Source organism: Pseudopodoces humilis, chromosome 28, assembly GCF_049639895.1.
Source record: "Pseudopodoces humilis isolate 2021_Gansu_Grassland_sample_001 chromosome 28, ASM4963989v1, whole genome shotgun sequence".
In the NCBI taxonomy this organism is placed as follows: Eukaryota; Metazoa; Chordata; class Aves; order Passeriformes; family Paridae; genus Pseudopodoces; species Pseudopodoces humilis.
Genome location: NC_142227.1, coordinates 3,159,857 through 3,174,615, shown reverse-complemented (window position 1 = coordinate 3,174,615; position 14,759 = coordinate 3,159,857). Strand labels below are relative to the sequence as shown.

The 14,759-nt window shown below is 49.1% G+C and overlaps 1 protein-coding gene across 1 annotated transcript; it reads right to left on the bottom strand.

The window, feature by feature from the left end:
- Positions 1–421: 421 nt before the first annotated feature.
- Positions 422–14,720, bottom strand: SIN3B (SIN3 transcription regulator family member B). The gene is made up of 19 exons (XM_014259972.2): positions 14,616–14,720; positions 13,889–13,995; positions 12,935–13,088; positions 11,573–11,836; positions 11,040–11,183; positions 10,715–10,837; positions 10,155–10,244; positions 9,788–9,906; positions 8,917–9,124; positions 8,165–8,281; positions 7,574–7,812; positions 6,895–7,078; positions 6,085–6,679; positions 5,447–5,616; positions 4,750–4,923; positions 4,370–4,462; positions 3,994–4,088; positions 3,366–3,570; positions 422–2,989 (listed from the first exon to the last, which is right to left on the bottom strand). Exons 1-19 carry the CDS (start codon positions 14,718–14,720, stop codon positions 2,759–2,761), a joined length of 3,417 nt encoding a protein of 1,138 aa, XP_014115447.2. The 3' UTR covers positions 422–2,758.
- Positions 14,721–14,759: the final 39 nt, after the last annotated feature.

Sequence of the window (14,759 nt, the reverse complement as noted above, 5' to 3'; positions counted from 1 at the left end):
CTTGCCCTGAGATCCATCCCAAGCCCTGGCACAGCTCCAGCCCTTCCACTGTTTGCTTTTAAGACTTCTCTGGTGGAGCAACTGTGCCACCCCCTGGACTCCCTGCTCCAGCCACGGGCCTGGGCTCCAGGAGAGGTTTTGGCAGCTCCCACGTGGGTGCAGCCCCAGCTCCTGCTGGGATCTCTGCTTGCAGGAAATGTATTTCCCTTTTCCATTATCGGCTGCACTGCTCACACCCTTACACAGCACTTGCTGCCACACAGCTGCATCAGCACATCCTGCAGCCTGTCCAGGAACTTCAACCTTTCCACTGCATTTTTCTACAATTTAAAATTCAGTTTCAGGTAAAAGACAATCAATTCTGGGGGTAGTCACAAAGTTTAAATTAGTTGAAAAGAAACATAAAACAGTGAGAGCTACAGACTTTTAAAATCAATATTTTATTTTACTTGAATGTGCAAATAAATATAAAAAAAAACTACATTCAAGGAGCTGGCAAAGCAATTACAAGCCCAAAAGCAAAGATCCTTCAAACAAATGGAAGAACAAACTCTTGACTCAAGGTCGTGCAGATACACAGCTGAAACCCTCAGACATGAACAAGCCCCTCTCAAACCTGCCTGATCTTCCCTTCACATCCCTTGCTACTCTCAGCTTTGAGACAATAGCACTGTAAAGGGCAAAAGTCTTGCTTAATCAGTTCAGATTATAAATTAAGGTTTACAAAATAAGGATGCTTAAAAATACCTGAAGTACACTTAGAATGGGTTGATGGAACAGGACGGTGCCCAGGGGTGTTCCCACCTTGGTACACCTGGAATCAAACGCATTTTAAGCCACAAGTTGCCACCTATTTTCTAGTAAACAGTTCTCTGTATCATAAAACCATAAAATTTGGCACAATTGTCATCTCCACTGGGAGACAGCAGAGAGGTGAGCAGGACTGAGGCGTGTTTTGGTGAGCTGGCTGGAAGGGAAAGGGGGACACTGCTTTGCACTGGGCTTGTCCCCCTGCTCCCCCCAGCCCTTGCAGAGCCACGTGGTCTCTTATCACTGCAAGGAGGGCAGGGGAAGAACCTTCAGCTCATTTCAGGAACCAAAGTTTAGCAGAGACCCAGCTGAGGAGAACATGGGCCCTTGATGAAATGTCTCTGCTGGCAGTGGTTGTGCAAGTGGCCACAAATGCCAGAGAGTGGCCTCCCTCCTTCCCTCCCACAGATTATTTTGCAAAAAAGACAAAGACTTGGGACAGTTTTCTATTAAATGTACCCCAAAGGCCAATTTTTCTACTGTCAAGTGAGACAATTGCGAAACCAAATGTCGTACAGTGGAAATAACCCAGGACAAATCCTACAGGCTGCTCCTTAGGTCTGGCAGAAATCATAACCTAAAAATCAAAGCCACAAAAAGTTTGGGGGGTGGGGAGTATTGCCCCAAAAGCCAGGGAAAAGTTGGAAGCAAAGCTGAAAGGAGGCTGGGGATGCCTCAAAATGTAATGTTTGTAATACACTCCACGGACAGCGTGCTTGCCCTTGGCCCCTGAAAATCAGGAGTGAAGTCACAATGGGGCTGCAGGACAGACACGAGTAAGTTTCCTCGATTTCTCACTAGATTAAGTCAGGTGTAGTGCTCTGCACGGATCAGGGCAGGATGTGTTAGGTTTCATGGCAAAAACAGCTTCGATAGCAGTACAGACGCTTCGGTGGAAAAGCTCATCTGGGATGGTTGTGGCTGGATCTCACTCTGCTCCTCGCAGATTTCCGTGTGTCCCTGCAAACCCAGCGCCTGTGCTGACCCAGCAGAAACAGGAGAGTCCGTGGGCCGGAGCTCAGCTCCCAGCTGTGCTCCGGGAGCTCCATCTGCCGCTGTCACCGCCGAGCTGCAGCCCCGCGGAGCGCCGGGGGCCGGCCGTGCACAGGGAAACGCCCAGCTCCGGAGCTGCCCACCAACATGCAAAACACAAAGCCAAAAACCAGGCCAGACCTCGCAATGGACATTCCTCCCCACGGATGTTCCTCCCCATGGATATTCTGGAAGGCAGAGTGTGCAGCAGGTCCTCAGCTCCCAAAGCAACGTGGTTGGGGGATCTGGGGCTGGGCATCGCCCCCGTCCCAGCAGCACAGCTCAGGGCTCTTCCCCTCAGCTCATGCCCCAGAACACTTGCTTGATGAGGGAGCATCAGAGCCTTGAGTGCTGACCATCCCCGTGTCGGTTTTGGCATTTTTCTCACCAGAGCACCAGGAACAAGAGTTCTTTGTTGCCTTGTTGGTTCACAGGGATAACGAAGCCCCCCTGTGCCGGGAGCTCTCGGCCCCGCTGGCACTCCCAGGGTGCAGTGAAGAGTTCTGCAGGCTCCAAGACGGCACAAAGTCAGGAAGATAGGGAGTATTAAACCCTTCAAAGTGGAAGCAGCTGCCAGCATCTGCTCAAACACCAGCCCAGCTCCACCTCTCCAACAAAGCCACTAGTGGTAGTTCACCCCCTCACTGAGCTGGTCAGCAGTGGCCTAAAGCCAGGAAACCACTGAAAAGTGTGTGGCAATGCCAAGAGCCCCCTTCCCATAAAAGCTTTTAGAAGTCTCTTCATGATGGCTGGAGGATTACACTGCAAGGAGACAAGTCTATGCCATATGGAAAATACATGATAATCCAAAGTAAAATGCTGTTTGGATAAATATCATTAATACATACATTGCATTCCCACCACTATTCTCATAGTAAATGTGCTTCACCAGCAAAGCTCTGCCTCGTCTGGGTGCTCAGGGTGAAGCGGGACGGCGGCTGTACTGGACTCTGTATCTGTTCACTGGCACCCCGTGGACATTCACTGTCTCACAGGTGGTTTTGCAGGGCACCATCTCCTCGTCCTCATCCCCCATCAGCCAGTCTTGAACCACATCCACGGCCTCCATGGACACGTTCTCCTCCAGCCACCGGTTGTGCCACTCCTCGAACTGCTGGTGGTGCTTGAGCAGCACCATGGGCTGGACCTGGGAGCAGGGCAGTAAAGATCACTGAGAGGTTCCTGGGGGAAAAGCCAAAGCCCTCAGCTCTACCTGAGATGTGCAATGCTTTGGGAACAACACAAACGGAAACAGGAAACCGCAGACCTGCGTTTAACCATCCCTATTTCCTAATGTTTGCCACTCCCACTTAAAATTTGCATGTAAAGAAAAGGCTGTTAAAATAATCCAAACTACAGAGCATTTACCAGATCTCCTCCATGTTACACCCAACACAGAGTAGTAACTTCTGGGTGTAGCTTGCAGGAATTCAGCCACAAGAGTTATTGGTACCTGCGCTTTGGCTTCCACCCCCAACCTCTGCTACTGCCTGGGCTGCAGAGGGAGCAAAAGGGAGATGTACCTGCTTGGCTCTGCAGAGAGCTCCCCTCCTGTACATGTAATCCTCAGAGTTCATGATGAACATCATCTTGTGGGTGTTGAGCTTGAAGCGACAGTCGACGTTGCAGGCGCTCTCCACCCCGATCAGCCGCTTCCAGGAGCTCTTGACCTCGCTGCGCAGGGCCCTCACCTGCTTGCACTGCCACTTGCGAAACTTCTTCAGGTTTCTGGAGCAAAACAAGGATGACAAAGCATGTGTCACACCTGGTGAACTGCTCTCCTCAGCTCAGACAGGGCTCACAGCACAAGTATGGAACTTGTATTTGCACATTTCGTTTTTCAGGCTCTCTCCAGGATCTTCCTCCATATCCTCTGACAAATATTTAATGAAATGGGAACAAAGTAGACCCAGAAGTCCCATCCAGAATCCATCCTGCTCCATTCCAAACACAGTTCCATGAACAAACCTCAGTGCTGTGGTCACAAATTTCTCTTTCAGCATTTCCATGCAGCTCACTGGCCTGGAACAGCCCCTCAAAGGTGAGTGCACTTCCCTGGGGCTGGCACATCACCCAAATCCACTGGCACCCGGGCAGGGAGGAGGCAGCAGCAGCTGCTGCAGGTGTGGCTCAGGGCAGGGAGCAGCTCACCTCTGCAGAAAGACCGGTTTCAGGAGGAAGCCATCGTTCTGGTTGTTGGGAGCTCCTTCCACCCCAACGTACTGCTCCATGTAGTTCGCCAGGTGCTACACAAGGGAAACCAATTCCAGTGAGATTTCACTGCATGAGGACAAACATCACTGCAAAGAACCTGTTTATTTCCAAGCTGTTCATTCTGAGGCTGATTTATGTTGAAACTCTTGCTAATGCACCATTTCAATCAATGGCCACAGCCCCACATCATCTGCCCACCTCCCAGGCAAACCTGTCCTCCTGGCAAAACCTCAGTTTGGAGCAAGAAAGCAGGGAAAGCACTCTTAGACATCTGCTTTGTGGTACAGAGATTCCATGGTCACTGTGGTATTACCTGGACCTCCACAGGATCTTCTGTCTGGGTCTCTTCTGTATCCAGCAGCTCAATGGTCATGATCACCTGTCCTTTCCTCTGGAGAAACATCACCTGTGAAAAAGTTACAGAAAATACTTGCCACAGGGGCTCACAATAAAAAGCTGCATATTCACAAGTCATTTGGATGACAAATAGAAGCTAGGAGAGAAGCAGCAGGGTTTTTCAGTGAGCCACAACGTCCCCTCACTGCCTGTGCTGATTTTGGTACCTTCTCTCTACATTGCTCACTCTCTCACCTTGGAGCTTCCAAACCCACTTCTCCCAGGTGAAGTGACACCTGGGAGATTTTCTGAAGTTTTTCAGTGATTTTGTGAACCTCCCTGGCAGCAAGGTCTTACCTTGAAGCAGTTCTCATCTGCCATGCACCGTTCAGCCTTCCACTGGTAGCTGGTCTCCTTTGCTGCCCGGACACAGCGGGATGACAAATTACCCCCAGCAGCTCCTCGCTTCCTCTCGTTCAGGTAGAGCTCAACCACCTTCAAGCAGATGTCATCGCTCACTAGATGGTGAAGCTTCCATTAAAAAAGGGGGAATTCAGTCAGCAAGCCTGGGCCACAAGAGTTAACTCCAGTGTGCCATGAAAGGAATATAAAACTCAGCATGGCACCACACTCAGCTGAAGCAGCAAATTCCAGAGACTTCCCACATTTCACTCTCTTTTTCATGACTTTGCAATGAAAGGAACAGAGGAGACTGAGGGGCTGATGTGCCTTAACTAGAAAACTACAGCTGGACAGATTTGAGTAAGAAGGACCAGACATCTTGTGTGTTGCCTTAGATGTATTTTGAGTATGGCAGAATTTTGAAAAAACTGGAACTCAAAAAGCCTTGGGAAAGAACAGAAAGAGTAAATCCCCTAAGGTGGTCCCTGTTTGGAAGCTGAATTCTCTCATTACATTTCTGCTGGGGCATTTCCTTGTCAGACAGACCTTTTGTCTGAAGTTGCTCTGAGCTCAGTGCCCCGTTGCTCTGCAGGGCACTGGGGAAGCCTGGCTGTGTGTGAGGGGTGATGAGCAACCCCAGCCCAGCCCTCACCTGGCGCACGATGTTCTGCACCAGCTTGTCCATGGTGAAGCCGATGTAGGCGTGGATGGTGAACATCTCCCTCAGGGTGTCCTCGTACTGCGTGGGGTCGATGTTCCCGTCCAGCAGGCTCCTCACCATGTCCAGGAAGGCTGGGTAGTATTCCTCCAGCTCCACCTCACCTGGCCAGGGGAAAGGGCACTCATTTAACACACAGAACAGGCAGAGTGAAATCAGTCAGTGAAAGAGGCAGCGCTGCTCAAGAACCACAACATCCGGTGTGGAGAATATCCTAGCAGGCAGCACCCTGCCAGGTGTCCTGACAGGCTGGGAATGTTTCCCTCATGCACCTCCAGGACTGCCCTGGGCAGTAACTATGTCTTTGTGGGGCTGTTTACACTGTAAATCAAAGTAACAGATTCCTGCAATGAGGCACCTGAGCAGAGTGGGCTGGCAGAGAGTCTCTGTCAAGCAGCCTGTGACTGACTGTCCTGCTGAAGGAGCTGTGGCCACAACTCACCAGTACAGCAGAGGATTGCACCTCCACATCCCTCACAGAGCTGCCTGCTGGCCCCAGTGACTCAGACACACACAATGGAGCACTGGCACCCAGGGCATTAAGAATCAACTAAGTCCTGCATTATTCTTACTTGGTTGCTTCAGTCTTAGCTCCATGGCTGGATCATTAGTTTTTTCTTTCCTCCCTTCACAGAGGAGCTTCTCTCTCTCCTTCTCAGTTCGATATTCCAGAAGCTGCTTCTGGGCCTGGCGATAAATCTTTAGGAGCCTGGAGCACAGAGTCTGGTGAAGGCGCAGGAAGAAATACCAATTATTATTGACAAAGAAGAGGCTGTAAACATCATCCAGGGTATTGTGGGGCTCAGCAGCTGTAACATCACAGAAAGTTGCTTTGGTCTCCAAAGGACTGCTTGGAGGCCCAGGCACGTGTTTTTTCCGCAGCTCAGGAGTATCCAGATTCTGCCCCTGGTGGTTTTCTCTGTCGTCATCGGTTGATTCCTCAGAAATGTTGTGTTCAGGTGGCTGAGAGAAAAACAGCTCAGGTATGAAGTGATGCACAATCTGCCTGATGGTTGCCTGATCCTCCTTCTGGATGGTGGGCTGCCTCTTCACATAATAGCTGATAAGAGATGCTGCATCTTCCAAAATCTGCTTGTCTTCATAGATGAAGATAAGATGAGGCTCGTTCGTGGACGAACTCCTCCCCTCCGAATGCTGCTCCTGATGCTGTAATCAAGAGACAAACAGATAAAGATCCTTCCAATCCATGCTCAAGAGCCATTCCTGCCAGGAGGAATAAGCCACTATTAACACTGTGCTTGGGACAGCTGTTTTTGACCCGATTTCCAACCACTTCCACACAGTCCCAGGTGCTGTGGGCACATCTGGCTCACACTGCCAAGGGAGGGAATGGATTTGGGGTCACTCCCTGTCATGCCCACCTCATCATAAACACTCTCAATTTCATTCAGCAAGCTCTTGGAGCGCAGAGCTTTGGTGTCATTCTGCTTGAAGTTGACGGCCTGGTGGTCCAGGGATTTCAAATAGGCCTTCTCATACTGCTCCCTCCAAATCTTGTTGAAGCCCTGCTGGGCCTCCCTCCATTCTTCCTCTTTTGCTTTCAATCTGCATAAACGAACAGTCTACGTCAGTTGAGAGAGACAGGCACAGAAACACACCCAAAACATTTTAATGTAGCCAACTGCGGAGCAGCAAGAAGTTTTCAGTGGAAAACTGGAATTGATTCCTGGAAACAATAAATAAATTTGAGAAAGCATCATGAGTGATGATGAGTTGAAACAACACCTACAGAATCACAGAACCATTTAGGTTGGAAAAGACCTCTGAGACCATCAAGTCCTTTGACCAATCACTGCTTTGTCAACCGGACCAGAGCACCAAGTACCATGTCCAGTTGGTTTTTGAGCACCTCCAGGGATTGGGGACCTCCCTGGGCACCCCCTTCTGTGCCCTTTCTGTTTAACAACCCTTTCTGCGAAGAAATTCCCCCTGATGTGCAACCAGAAGTTCCAGCAGTGCAGCCTGAGGCTATGTCCTCTTGTTTCATTGTTTAAAAATCCTTTTTCAGCTTCTTAGAGAACACAGCACAATGGGAATTACCTCTTAAGAACCACAGGGACAGCAGTGACTGGGTTTTTCTTCAGACTCTCGATGATCTCTGGAGCTTTGTCACCGTAGATGCGATAGATGGCCCGGCGCTGGATCACTTCTGAGGTTCCTCCCAAACAATCATCCAGGCGAAACTTCTCCTGGTCCTCCTGGGTCAGGCGGGACAGCTTTTTCTGCACGCTCTCCAGCACACGGATTGTGGCTAAATTGGTCTCCAGGACAACATCCAGCTGTTGATAGTTCCCAGAAAACAGTGTCAGACCAGGCAGAGCAGGAACACGGAGAGCAGCAGCAGCCCAGGTTTGTGGAAGGTGCTCCACAGGGTTCCACAGGGTGGAGCCAGGAAGCAGCAGGAAGGTTTTTACTAGAAAATAGAGCCCTGCCAGTTCTCCCAAAGGTCACATGCAATTTAGAACTGGACTCATGCCTAGGAAGAACTATTAGACTCAGAGCACAACACATAAACTCCATCTCAAACCAACAACCAACAGAACTTTGAGGAACTGGCCACTAATTAATTCAGCAAAACCCAGAGGTTTTCCTTTCTGAGGGAGCAGAAAGGGAGCTCAGCAGCAGAGGTACCTCAAAGCGCTCGTCCTCACAGCGGTGCAGCTGCTCCTCATACGGAGTCTTCTTGGAGCTGACAAAAGTGGAGTCTTCAGACCAGGATGGAAATGAAACCCAGGTATCATTTAACACCTGCAACAGTGCAGATACATGACATTGAGCAGGGCCTTGTGAGCCCAGAGTTGTTCTCATGGTGTTTTCTCTCTTTTCTTTTTGCATAGTCCTTCCCTGAGGTTCTGTAGGACATTCCAGACCTAATTCCCAGGTCACTGCTTCCTAGATTTGAGGTCTGTGTAGAACTGCCAGGGCCCTGCTCAGAAAACTCAATAACACCTTCTCTATCACCTCACAAACAGAGATTACTCTGCAGTGATCAGCAGCTGTAAATAAAGGAAACAGAATTCCCCACAACACTGGGAATGGTGTTTCAGGCACATTCCTAACCCTCACAGGGCTCTTCCAGAGAAAAACTGTTCCTAAAGGCTATACTGGTCCCAGTGCTAGAACATTAATTTCAGGATATTAAATATTCTTTTCTGTCTATAGGAATAAATTTCTGTCTGCATGCAGTCTCAAAAGGTATTAGAGATGTGATTTGAGATGGGTTTAGATAAAATTAGTGAAATGTGGGTATTATTTCAATAAATTGGCTGAATAAATTGAATTAGCACTGAAAAGGGGACTCCACATGCAGCAGCTGTGGCACAAACTGCCCCATTCCAATTTTTGTGTGTGTTCAGGGATTGAACAGCCTGATCCCAGAGTACCTCCTTGCAAATGGCTGTTCTCCCACTGCACTTTGGCTGTTGGTAGGTTTTTGGGAGAGCCCTGTAACTGGATCCGATGCGTTTGCAGGAAGCGTAATCGATTTCCCGGCTCATTCCATCCCCGGAGCGGTCGCTCAGCGGAGAAGCAAAGGAAAGCTCTTTCACCCCAAGGAAGGACTTGAACTGTGCAAAGAGTTCTGGGAATTTCCTTCAAAAACACAAGTATTTTGTTATTTCACCGTGACAGTTTTAGGGTGGTTAATGAGTGTCTTAAAAAGGAGGTAGAAATATCTAAATAAACTCAGCATTGCAGGGAGAAATCTTCCACCAACATCTAACCTCTGTTATCATTCTCTCTGAATTGCTTTAGGCCTTTTTTTTTTTACTTAAGGTAGGAAAATTATTTCCCTTCAACACATAAACACTCCCCTTAAGTGCCTGAGGAGAAACTGATCCTTGCCATTTGACTCTCCCTCTGCTGTTGCAAGCCAAACAGCTCAGGAGGCTCACAGCAGAGCTGGAGCTATTTACCCTTCTCACAGCCCTGTTCTCAGATTTCATGTTCATGCCTTTATTACACTTTGAGATATTAAACAGGGAGTGTGAACAGACAGAGGAAAATATCTACCTCATTAATATCTACTCATTAAGAGCTGTATTAATAAAGGTTTATTTATATTAAAGATAAATTTCAAAGTTCAGATTTTATTACTCCTCATTTTGGATTAACCTTCAATTTCTTGCTGTCTACTCAGGACATACTTCCAAGTTAAATCCAAAACTTCTGTAACAAAGTTCACAATGTGCTCAAAAAATAGCAGAGTAGGGCCTACAAAGTACCACAGGGCAGAGAGGTAAGTTAGTAACTTACCCCAAAAAGGGTGTAACAAGCTGGAGCAACTCAGAGCCAGAAACCAACTCCTGGTTGAAGAGAGCAATACAACGCAGAAAATTTTCATAGACCTCTTGACTCTTAAGCACCCTGCGCACCTGCAGCAGTTTGGAGAGATGATCACAGCACCTGAATGCCACTTGTATTTAGAAAATTATTCATTATCAGTCTATTAATCTTCCAAACCCACCCATTTTAATTTTTGTAGGTCTTTCTCTACCACTTGGAAAGTCAGGAAATGTCTTAAGTGCTGACACTCAAATTGTACAGAACACCAACCAATTAACAACCATGTTAAAAGCTGAAGATATGTCCAGAGAATGTGAGAAAAAGGACAAATACTGACCTTGTCAAAGAAGGAAAACTCTTGCAGTGTCCCGTATTTCCCCACTGTCGCCACTGACAGATCTTTGGTACCTCGCAGCTTCATTTTCTTCTGTTAAAAGAACAAGCAGTTACATTTAAAATGTTGTGACTCAAATGCCATCAAATTCCACTCTGGTGACACAGAACAGCTCCCTGCAAAGGCTGAGACCCTGTATTTCCCCAGCAGTGATCTGGAATTGCTGTGTCACGTCCTCACAGCAATCGCTGTCAAATGTCTCCCAGCTAAGAAGAAACAAAAAAAGATAATCACTTGAGATTCTGCATAGAAGCAATAAATTGTCCCCTTCCAGGGCCAATATTTAGTACAGAAGGTTGTGATATTTAGTATCAAACATGTTACCACACACATTTGAGCATGCATTAAAAATTCCCTTTTTCTACAGTAATTAAAATAACTCGAAATTTTGTTTCTCATACACCTACATACATCAAAGACACTACTCATTACACCTTTATCTCAGCAATTACTAAGAAAAAGTAATATGAGGTGATTCTAAGTCTTTACTTGCTGAAAGATACCTTTGCTGGGCCAGAAACAGGACGCAGCAGCAGCGGCCTGGATCGCTTCTTGCTGTGCTCCAGATTCTTCTCATGCTCAGTTTTCTGGACACTGTTCACCTCACATGGTCCATTTCCTGTGAACTGAAGTAAATAAATAACGATTTCAACATTCTCCTCTCAAATAAAGAATCCTAACAGGACACAGAGCTTGTGGTTAAGTCACCCATTCTGAGAAAATCCAAACAATGAAGAGGAGCAATTTTTGGCTGTATGATTTTCCATTTTTTGCATATTCTACATGCAGACAGAGCACTCAATATCCTGCTCTGCTCTCAGCACCTACCAAAGACCTTTTTGCCTCCGGGAGGAACTGTCCAAACTCCGAGAGCAGATCCTCCTGTCCCCGGAACAGATTGGCCACTTCAGTGAACACTTCCTCCTCTGACATGCCTCGGAAGGGTCGGCCCTTGGTGTTCAGCTGCTCTTTCTGAAAATATACACACAGCTGTTCAACAGAGTCAAAAAGTACCTCACTCTGCCAGAAAACTCATCCTGAGCCAGAAACACCAATGCCACAGAATTTGAAAGGACTCTGAGCCAGCCCCAGGTTCTTACAGGGCCTCCTTTCACACACAGGATCACAAAAGCAACTGAAGGTGAGTAAAGACAGGTCTGACTACAACCTCTTTAGACCCTGCAAAGTTCCACAACTTTCACACTTTCTGTCATTTCCTGTGAACATCTATAAGGCAGCAGTTGGATAAAGACAAGTCCTTGGGAACTCTAAGTTTGTTCAATAGGCAGAGATTAAATTTAACAACCATAATTCTGACAGCTCCAGTGCCAACCCACCGCTTCTTCCATGAAAGACTTTACCTGGTAAGTGTGAAGGATTTCTAGAAAGGATCTGTAAATCTCTGGATGGTCAAGGAAACGTGTTTTGATCTTATTCACATAACTGATGGCATTATTGAACTCCACGGAATCAGATTCCAAGGGAATTTGGGATTTATCTTCTTTGTAGGGAAGCTGCTGCCGAAACTCCTCGGAGCAGTCGCTGTGGTTGTGGGAGTTCTCCTGGGAGTAGTGCAAGACCAGCCCACTGCCAGGGAGCGCGCTGGGAACGGGCTCTGGGGGCACCTGGGGGCACATGACACACGAGATGTGTTGGAAAAGGATCAGGGACCAGCTCAACAACAACCCAGCAGCAGTGCTGGCAAGGTCTCCAGCTAAAAAATATTGTCACAGGAAGAAAAACATATTTCAGTCACCAATCAATTTCCCTACCTGGTTTATTAACTCCAAAAGTTAAAATGATCCCTGAAGTTCTCCCTGGTGTAGGAACCTCTTGAATTGTGGCTGTCACAGCCTTATTGGCCTCACCTGAGAGGCTGCAGCAAACACCCCCCACTGCAGCTTCTGCAACCACTGGTTATTGCTGAGGAACGGCCAGTTTTAGTGGCATATTAAACATAAGGACCTTACAGGTGCTAATTCTTAAGCAACAGAGAGATCTGAGAGAGCTGAGATTTAGAAGTTAGTTCCTGCTGCTAACTGGAGTTAAACCACAAGTTTATCAGCAGAATTCAGTTGATGGCTCTATTTCAGCTCCACAACCACACAAGAACAAAAAACAAGCAGGAGCAACATCCATCTGTATCCCAGCAAGTGTGTTTCACACCAACAGCACCTGATGGGGATTCCATGATCTTAAAGACCTTTCCCAATGTAACCAACTCAATGATTTCACAGTTCTGTGTACTTTTACCTGTTGCCCAAACAAGCTTCCTGGTTTCTCAGTGGAAGACTAGAAGTGCAATTCTTCCAGGATCACCCCTTGAAATTTGCCACTGCCCACAACCCATATTGGGAACCCATTTAACAATATCAGGCCAATTACAATTTCAGTTTCCAAACATGACTGAAATATTTGGTGTTTGAAGTGGTGCTTCCATGCAGAATCATCATTCATGTGTGAGTCAAACTACCTGGTTTGAGAATAAATCAGGGGTTGGAACTAGGTGATCTTTAAGGTCCTTTCCAATCCAAAGCACTCTATGATTCTTTGAATAAGCATTTAAAAATTTAAATTTAAATTACACCCATTTTCCCAGGCTTTGAAAACCATCTAAAAATGTCAGCAAGGTGTTGACATAAATCTCCACAGTCTAAACTGTGTGGACGTGTCCAGTGACACATGGAACAGTTTATTTAGAGAATAAGAACTCTGTGACCTACCTGACTATTCAAAGGTGACTGTATACTTAACTTCCCGTTCTTTGGAATTTCTATCCTGTAGCCCAGAGGAAGAAATGCGTTGAATCCTACAATGAGGTCAGGATGCTCATGGAAAAGCTGAGAAACACGTCGGATGACTCCAGGTGTGTCAATGCTAAAATTGAGAGGGGTTTGTTACTTTTATCCAAATCAGAAACACAAGCCCAAAAAATGCCAGAGAAATGTGAAGTATCTGGTAACTTAAGGGTGCAATTCTTTAAAAAAAAAATAAAAAATAGCCCAATTAGAGGGAATGACCACATGGATAATAATCCCAGCCTCGCCCTGGGAATGTTATCCATGGAGAGGAGAGATGAGTGTGCAGGTTGGCAAAGGGGCAGGACAGCCACCACCTCTCCAGGGCTGGCAGGTCACAGGTTCTGCTCAGGCTGCTTCCCTGATTTCCAAGATCTACATTTCACAGTGGACAGTAAAAGCAGATTTGCCTTCTCCTGTGGATTTCACCTCTAGAAAATGATGGGGTGGGCAGAAGTACTCAAAACTCACATGACTGCACCACTGAGGGACAGGACAGTGAATAAGCAGAGGGGGAATGATGGGGTGAAGGCTGGGGACTCTGCACAGTCAGAGAGACCCCACAAAGGCTGAGACCTGAGGGAACGGCTGGAGCTGTGCCAGGGCTTGGGATGGATCTCAGGGCAAGGTTCTTCCCCCCGAGGCTGCTGGCACTGCCCAGGCTCCCCAGGGAATGGGCCCGGCCCCAAGGCTGCCAGAGCTCCAGGAGCGTTTGGACAGCGCTCTCAGGGATGCTCAGGGTGGGCTTGTTGGGGGGTCTGGGCAGGGCCAGGGGCTGCACTGATCATCCCTGAGGGATCCAGCTCAGGATATTGCAGGATTCTGTGAAAGGCTGAGGAGCTCCCTGGAGCACCCTGGGGTGCAGGTCCTGGGCTTTACCTCTGGCTCTTGAACTCCTTCATGATCTCCAGGAAGCCGTTGTAGGTGGCAGGGTCACTGCCAAAGCGGATCTTCACCTGGTCCAGGTAGGAAAGTGCATCCTCCACCTGTGGGGTGAGAACACGGTGAGGCCAGGGAACAGACCCGGGAGCCCCCCAGAATTGGGGCAGGGGCACCTCAAGACACTGTAGGGGTTGGGAACCGGCCCCGGGGGAGCGCCGCAGCAGCAGGGAAAGGCACTCGGTACCGGGTGAGGGGGCCGGAGGAGGGCAGGCCCCGGTGGGCTTCCCCTGCTGCGGGGTGTCAAGGCACGGAGGGGGCCACGGTACCGGGGAGCCGGGAACTGGGAATCCTGGGGAGGATGACCGCGGTACCAGAGAGGAACAGCAGGGTCAGGGAGAGGGGCACGGCCCAGGGGAGGGGGAAAGAGGCCCGGGGAGCCCTCACGGTAGCGGGGGAACGGGACCCGGCCCCAGGGGACCCCATGGAACCAGCGGAGGAGGGCGGGGAAGACGCCGGCGCGAGGGGGGCAAGCCCCGGGACACGCCCCGATACCGGTGGCTGAGGGACAAGCCCCGGGGGACGAGTTCGGCACCGCGGCCGGGACAGGGCAGGTCACGGCGGGGGCGGGCGGGGCCGTCCCGGGGGGGCGAGGAACGGCCCTTCGCGGGGGCGGGGAGGGTGTCGAAGGGGAGATCGCGGCCGCCGGGGCGGTCCCCGCACTCACGTGCACCGGCAGCTTCTCGTGCGGCGCGGCCCGGCCGCCGCCGCCGCCCCAGCGCGGGGCGCTGCCCCCGCCAGCCCCGCGGCCGCCGCCGCCCCCCGCCGCCATGTTGGAATCGGGCGGGCGAGCGCGGCCCCGGCAGCGCGC